The following is a 7,817-nucleotide window of genomic DNA, read 5'->3' as shown; positions in this document are numbered from 1 at the left end:
TTCTACTTGTATATTCAATCAACTTTTTATATAGAGAGATCATCTACTTGGGGGCGATCAATATATTAGGACGATAAGTGGAATACTTCACTTTTTATATAGATATAAGATTATCTTTGTGCAATCAAAATGTATTAGCTAGGATTTATAAAGTGAGAGAATCATTTGATCAAATTAAATCAATCTAGAGTAGGACTTCACATACTTCATCAAATACAATATGCATATCTTAATATACTCGAACTTAATTATCAATTTCAAACTTTATATTATTTTCAGTAAATTAATGTCAAAGCTCCATATACAGGAATATGATGTCCATAGACAATAAAGCAACAACACAACACAAACACAAATAATATGGAGCGTTGTCCAAACCGACTACGCCAACGACATCAACAAATTAAACAAATAATAGGAAATAAGGACTTCTTTCTTTTACCATCTCATAAAGGATGCTCGAAATCTTTTTTATCTTCGCACATAATTTAGTCTTCACGTCCTCAAGCAGTTAATTAAGCATCTGGATCTTTCCTTCATAAGTCATAACCTGTATAGTAGTAAAGTGCAAAATCTTGTGTCAGACACTATTTTACAAAATAGAAACTTATAAAAATTAACTACATCATTACTATTTTATGTAACGATTACATTTGGCTACCAAACGCTAAAACAAAAACATATTTGATTGATAAATCTATACAAATATTAATAGTAATAAATTGGCTAAAATTATTATGCTAACATATAATAATGTTTAATGAGAACCAAAAAACATCATAATACAATTTGGCAACCAAAGGTTATAAAAATGAAAAAGTATTATAATCACAATCTCCATCGCTATATAACAAATAAATATAATTTAATTTAACATATTATATGAATGAGATTATGTTCGATTTTTATGTAGTTTCACCCTCAAATAAAACTATTTCTCAACTAAAGATATCAAAATTTTGGCAAGTACCTTCTTTCTAACAAAATTTATATTTCCATGGCTTTCATATATGACATGAAATATAAAAAATGTGATGGATGGGTTGATCAAGGTTTTAGTGATACAACTAAATATGCTTACATGGGCATGTGTTTATTTTAGTTTGTAAAAAATTATGTATAAATTGGTACTATCTCCTTTAAATCTATCCCATTTAGACTTGGAATTTTTTTTATCAAAAATTAATGAAGCTCCATCTCTACATTCATTCATTTATATATGATGAATCATGTGTAATATAATTGTTTTAGGAACAAATAAATGGATTGATGACAAGAGACAATATCCAAATAATGTTACAACGGTAGCTATATTTATTCTAGCTTCTTTCCCTTTTATTACTAATCGTGAAGATTATTGTTCCAAAAAGTTTTTCACGTAGATATTTTTCCACATCAATCATTCCTTGTAAATACCTTTCACTCCTACAGCTACAAAGCCTAAGATTATTGCACTCTCTGCTAGTCACCGAAGCTTATGCATTTCATTCCTCTCCTTTCTAATTTAAAAATTGATCAGTTTGTTGATTATAGGCAATAATGTCTAAGCATACATGTTAAGATATATAGTGAGAACTTTCTAGAAGCTAAATTCTGAATGCTTGAGACTCCAATTTGAGCAAGCAAACGGTATTGCAAACCTAACCGCGTGCATAAGCAGTAGCGAGTTATAGCAGTGCGTACAACTCCAATACAAATTAGCAAATTAAGTCATTGGATCAGAATGTTCCTATAAAGTACCATTATGAAGTATGCATCTCGTCGCTACAACAGATACATCATGCATGATAAATTGATAATAAAAATTTGCTTAGCATCAGATAGGAGTATATGGTAAAGGAGAAGCATACAGAAATCACGAACGGGAAACCTTATCCTCTATATGCATGGAACATAGAATCGAACCTGACAAAGATTAGATGCTCCACTACTGCGCGGCTGCGGGTTGCTCGTCCCCGCCGGCCGTGCCGGACTTCAAGAACGGTCCGCCGCCGATCTGCCCCACGCCAGACACCACACCGTGCCCGGCGCCCATGGCCGATGAGTACGCGAAGCCGTAGCCTCCTCCTCCTCCGTTCATACCCAGCCTCGCCGTCGCAGCTTCTCCATCGTAGCTCCTCGCCAGCATCTGCACAGAGGCGAAATGGTCGTGCTGCACGAACCCAGCCCCGCCGATCGCCGCCGCCGCCGTGGGATGGCCGACGTTGATGAAGTTCTGCGTGCAGTTGGGCACTGGGTTGCCGACGAAATCCGCCATCCCTGCCGCCGCGGCGCCATTGGATCCCACGGCCACAGAGGCCGCCGCCGCCGCCGCCGCTTCAGCCGCCGCCTACACCACCGAAAAGCACGGCGCGTATACTCATCAGAACCGAAAAACACGGTGCGTATACTCATCAGAAAATGCACGCGTACACGTACGCGCTGGCTAGGGTCGACATGTACATCTTGTACATAAATGTGTACACGTGACAGGAGAGGCCTACGTGTCGCGTAGAATTCACCTGGTACTTGGACAGCTCGTAGCTGGCGCGGGCGAGCTCCTGCTGGACCTGGCGGAGGCGGTGCTGGAGGATGGAGATGACGCCGACGCAGCCGTAGACGGGATCGCGGAGGCGCATGTCGGCCTCGTAGGCGAGCGAGTTGACGGCGTCCTCGCGCTGGCAGGGGTGGAGCTCATTTAGGATTTTGGTGACGTTGCTGGCCCCGAAGACACGGTGCACGTGCACAAACTTCTGCGGATTCTCCGGCGGGAAATAGGGCGCAAACACGCAGTCCGGCTGGCACTTGCGCCGGAGGAACTTGCACGCCGCGCACGGCGAGCCTGCGCCGGCGCCCAAGCTGCCGGAGATGGAGCCGCCGCCCGTGGACGGCGAGACCACGGTGACCACGGAGCCCGTGGAGGCCGGCGGCACCGACGACGCCGACGAGGCGGCCATCGATCTCCCTCTGCGGGAAGAGAATGGAGATCTAAGTAAGTCACAGCAAGGGTTTCCCTTGTAGACAGGGGCGGCGGACAAAAATCGAATTTTAGAAGATATGTACATACATGGTCAGATCCAAATATAAGTAGCATACATCAGGTTTTGGGTGTTCGATTTCGCACCGTAGGAAGGGCAAGGGAATAGGCAGGCACACCTCTGTCGTCTGTCGGATGCTCGTCTCCGGCGCCCGACGAAGGGCCGGTGGTCGCCCGGCAAAGACCTGGCCAGGGGGGTGGCTGCTCGCCCTTGTCGTCGCCGCTAGGAAAGAAAAGGCCGAGCGAGAGTGGAGCGGAGAAAGGAAAAGGGAAGCAGCCGAGGAAAAGAAAACAGAATGCGCACGGGGTGGATATCGAGCAACCTGGCTCGGTTAGCTCGCTAGACTAAGGCTTGGCTCGGCTGGTTAACGAAACGAGAAAAGAACCTGGCTCAGCTCAGTTCGTTAGCAACTCGAGCCGGCTCGTTAGTCTCGCGTGCAAGGTACACAAAGCAAGCACAAAACTGAGAATTAAGCTAATAATTTATAATTAATTTTAAAATGTATATAATGTACTAAGAAATATTTCATTTCTTCCTATCAAATCACCTCATCTTTTCAAAAGGAACCATAGGAATCAATACATACGTGAACTCCAAAAATCACGAGATCAACCCTACAATAACTCAAGAAATCCAGAAAAAAGAGTAAAAATTGCTGAACCTAAAATCAAAAATTATGCATGTATACGTACAGTTTGGTACCCTCAACGCGTGCCTTCCATAGTAGGCTCGGACTCACAACCGCGTGTGTGTATTCACTGTCACGGGTGATCCCATTGAAGGAGCCGCGCACGCAGCATCATGCGGCCGCGCGTATGCGCTAGCAATGGGCTCAATTATCAAGATCACATTCAATCGTGATGTTCACCATATCTACATCAAATTATTTTCTCATAAAATAAATAAACTAGAAATTAAAAAATAAATATATCATGATTAAATTATAAAAAATGTTGGGTTGTCTATGCGCATCAAACTTTGCTTCTGAAAATCCAGACATTCCCAAATAAATTTTCACAAGGATAGTAACAAGTTAGAAGTATAATAATGAATTTATATTCCGCTGCACAGATCAGTAGTGTTATCAATTCCAAGTAGGAGTTAGAAGTTTCTAAAATATGTAGTAGAACGTTGTACTTCCCAAAATTATGAATTTTGCTATCAACACAAATATGTTTCTTATCACCGCTGCATCGAATAAATCTCTTTTTCAGATTTGTTTATCATGTATAGAGCTACACAATACACAAATAGTAAATAAATGCATATGAGCAACATATAATATTTGATCTTGAATAAATGTTACAAACCTGACTAAACAAGCTATCGTTCACATGGCATGGATTATATCACCTTAGTATAGGTTCTAGACATTTATACATATATTGTAGAAAATTTGACAAAAAATAAAAACTCTTTTACTGTGTTCATCTAGTCTCAATTGTTATTTTTTTTCCTCCAATCTAATAGGTGAGATTAGTTTGAGTTTAAGAATACTCCAACATCTAGCATGATTGCAACAAGGGTCAAATTATAACTATGATCTACTATTACTAGGATCCTTATCGGGCAATGGTGGGGAAAAAAAAGAATAGTACCAGTCTATTGACCTTAGATTAATTAGTGCACATTTGATTGATTTCTCCTATTGTTTTCACTCCTAGATTGAGAAATAATCATTTGTAAATTAAGTTTAATATGTAAGAGAATGACTGGTTTGCTCACATTCAACTTTTTAGACTAGTGAAAGAGGCAAGTGATTCAAGTGTTTTTTTTTTCATCCTTTGCATATATCATCAATTAATTGCTATCGGCCATTCATACTAGAGGTTATATTTCTCAAATATATAGTGTGATACATTATCTATATGCCCCTTAACATATCATGCAACGAACCAAATCATTTTTCTAAATCTCTGTGCCATCTATAGAGCTGCACGTTGCAATGATAAGTAAACCATGTATATAATTATATGCTGCAACCACCAATCATTGGATTTAAAACAAATGGCACGATCCAAGGCCACTTAAATGAAGTTCTTCTCCAAGCTCAGCTTAGGCTCGCCAGCCATCCTAATAACATGAATCCAACTGCATGCATGGCTCCACAGCTTCATCGGTGACCACCAAGGGCACGTACAACTGAGGATCACATGATGCTCAAAAATTAAAGCTGAGTTTTCCCCACGTCATATGCACTAGGTGTTAAAAATTAAACCTATTAGCCGGCTATTTAAGGTACCACCGCCCGATCTTCACAGCCTAGGAGAAGCTCCTGCTCGGCGTGGCGGCGTTGGCCAGCAGCCCTGCCATGCGGTGCACCACCGCGCGCGTAGTACGTCACCTCCTCCCGATCTTCACAGCAGCCCCCAGCAGCCGCGTGGCCTCTCTCGTCAGCCGTCGCTCCGATCTGAGCTTACCAGCCCGGAGCTCGCCGGCCTCAGCGCCGCAGCGACGACCCAGAACGTACGTACGACTTGTCAGCTTACCGCCTGATCTCCGGGCTCGCAGGCCTCGAGCGCTCATCACCGACCTGAGCGCGCGGTGTGATGATCGTCGACCGGCTCGGTTCCATGCGCCCTGCCTGATATGCTCGATCGGTTGGTTCTCTAGCTCCTCCGGGCCATTCTGAGCGCGCGGTCGGGCCATTCCGGGCCATTACTGAACCCGCTCTGTGTCTGGCGAGAGCTACCGTCGCATGCATGGCGTGCAGGATGGCGACGGGGGCGTGCATTTCAGAATTCAGGTGGTACCGGCCGGGCCGGCACTGCACTGGGGGCACGCAATGCGGCTGCAGCTTCAGCCAGAGCCCAGAGCCCAGAGCCGGCCGCCTGCCCCCGATTCAATTCGCTTGCACGGCGCAGTTCCCAGACATTTTGTACGCCGCGGGGCATTGAATTTGTCGGCCGGGGGGCGCACGGTCCTCCCCTGCCCTCCTCGCCAGAGCCCGCTCGCGCATCATCGCGTCGTGCGCGCATGATTGTTTGCCTTTCATTGTCATCAGTTACCTAGCTACCGATACAAGGTAGCTAGAGTGAAATCCTGGCCGTGTTCTGCTTGCTTATGGTGGTTGTATGTCCACATCAGGATCGAGAGGCAGCATAGTACGAAACTGCTTACACAGCCGACAATTTTCTTTTTTAAAAAAATTACGATTTTAGTCAAATTTATTGTCAGATTGGTCGAGGGATTCAAGCCCCAGTCAACAAAACCGCGGCCTTCTCCGGAAGATTTGCCGGGCTGTGGCGTGCTTGCTTTTCACGTCAGATACGGATCTATGAAGAGAACAACAAGTCGTTTATATCAAAACAAGGAGGGATTGCCACCACGCTTACGCAGGCTTCGCGTCAGCATTGATGCGGAACTAAATAATGGGAAATATGATGGGAAACTAAAGATGGATAAACAGAGGAGTAAGAGCAGTTGGATGAAGACCTAGAACCAATAATAGTGCCAACAAAACTTATAGCAAACATATATACCGATCCATGCCTAGCCTAGTCTAGTTTCAAATTTATTCATTTTTGGTTGGTTTAAAAAAATGCCTAGGGTAGTCGTCCATGGACGGATGCTGTGTATCGATCGATGGATCGGTGGGCTTGGGCTCGCTTGGGCATCAACCGTTGTGTTCATCGATCGAGGGTCCGGTTGATCTCAGCACTCACCACCAGTAACCATTCGGCATATCCCCAGTGCCAGGTGGTGAATTAAAGAGCGTCAAGTTGTACCGGTGCCTACGTAGCCAATGTGTAGGGCGGACCGGCGGCACGCACCCATGCATGGTGGCCCGGCCGGCCTGCACAGTGGGTCGGATCGCCATGGTCCTATCCCGGCCCTCTCTCCTCCTCTCCCCATGCACGATGCCGGCCGCCCAGGCATGCATGCATGCATCGACCCACCGGACGGATCGCAGAGGCGTTAGTTTTTCAGCGCAGCGTACGTGCATCAGTTCGGCGGCGGTTGATCGCTCAAATTCACCGGCCGCCCGGCGTACGTCGCCGCCCGCAGGGAAAAAGTGAGCCACCACCACAGGGCAATAAATCAACCCCGCCGGCCGGCCGGGGCCGGGGCCGGGGCCGGGGCTACTAGCTAGCAGCTACCTGCATCTATCAGCAGGCAACCCGCGGCGTGTTCGGTTGTTTCAAGACACGTTTTATCGCGCAGGCTCGGCCGGCTACCATCCTCGCCCTTGCATGCAGGAGCTTGCATTCATCGGCCTCTGACTTGTGACAAGTGTTTGGTGAAGTAAACCGTGGCTAGCTCAGGCGGCACACGTCATGGGGTAGTTTAATTATTATAGAGTGTAGGGAAAAAGGTGAAACGGGAATATGTTGTTTGGCTAGCTTGAGGGTAGCGCCGCATCTATGATTGGGTCAACATGAATCTTGATGGGATGAATCCATTCCGAGTTGGTATGAAGCTAATAAGAGTATGCTACTGAGGAATAAGGTAGTGGCGGATCAAATTATTCCATTAGTTACTCAAAACAAAATAAAATTTAATGAGCTTAGCTTCTATATATGCGATTAAAATTCTCTTGCAACTCGATGTTAACTAATTAAAAATCACTTGGATACTGTCTCAACAACATAATTGTACAGGATTACTCTGAAAAGGACCATACGTGTGAGAAGTCTATTTTCCGAAACCATATATAAAGACCCTAAGGTTAGACCACGAATGATCAAGGAATCTTTGGATTAATTGGTGGGCCGTCCATATATCTATATCACTGTCACATTGAAGAGATTGTCCATGTACTCATGTACATATAATACGCTCGACACATTTTCCCTAGAG

At 44.8% G+C, this 7,817-nt stretch overlaps 1 protein-coding gene across 4 annotated transcripts; it reads right to left on the bottom strand.

The window, feature by feature from the left end:
- Positions 1-244: 244 nt before the first annotated feature.
- LOC101772396 (LOB domain-containing protein 6) lies at positions 245-3,283 on the bottom strand. 4 transcript variants are annotated; one of them, XM_004962020.3, is made up of 4 exons: positions 3,047-3,283; positions 2,502-2,946; positions 1,906-2,329; positions 245-550 (listed from the first exon to the last, which is right to left on the bottom strand). In XM_004962020.3, exons 2-3 carry the CDS (start codon positions 2,934-2,936, stop codon positions 1,928-1,930), a joined length of 837 nt encoding a protein of 278 aa, XP_004962077.1. In that variant the 5' UTR covers positions 2,937-2,946; positions 3,047-3,283; the 3' UTR covers positions 245-550; positions 1,906-1,927. The 4 variants fall into 4 exon arrangements, with proteins under 4 accessions (XP_004962077.1, XP_004962078.1, XP_012700131.1 ...); XM_004962021.3 differs by having other exon boundaries at positions 3,076-3,283; XM_012844677.2 differs by having other exon boundaries at positions 3,104-3,283.
- Between the last annotated feature and the right edge of the window lie 4,534 nt (positions 3,284-7,817).

The sequence above is a fragment of the Setaria italica genome, chromosome III (genome assembly GCF_000263155.2).
Source record: "Setaria italica strain Yugu1 chromosome III, Setaria_italica_v2.0, whole genome shotgun sequence".
In the NCBI taxonomy this organism is placed as follows: Eukaryota; Viridiplantae; Streptophyta; class Magnoliopsida; order Poales; family Poaceae; genus Setaria; species Setaria italica.
The sequence above is the reverse complement of the archived record's forward strand: the minus strand, read 5'-3'. Positions and strand labels throughout refer to the sequence as shown.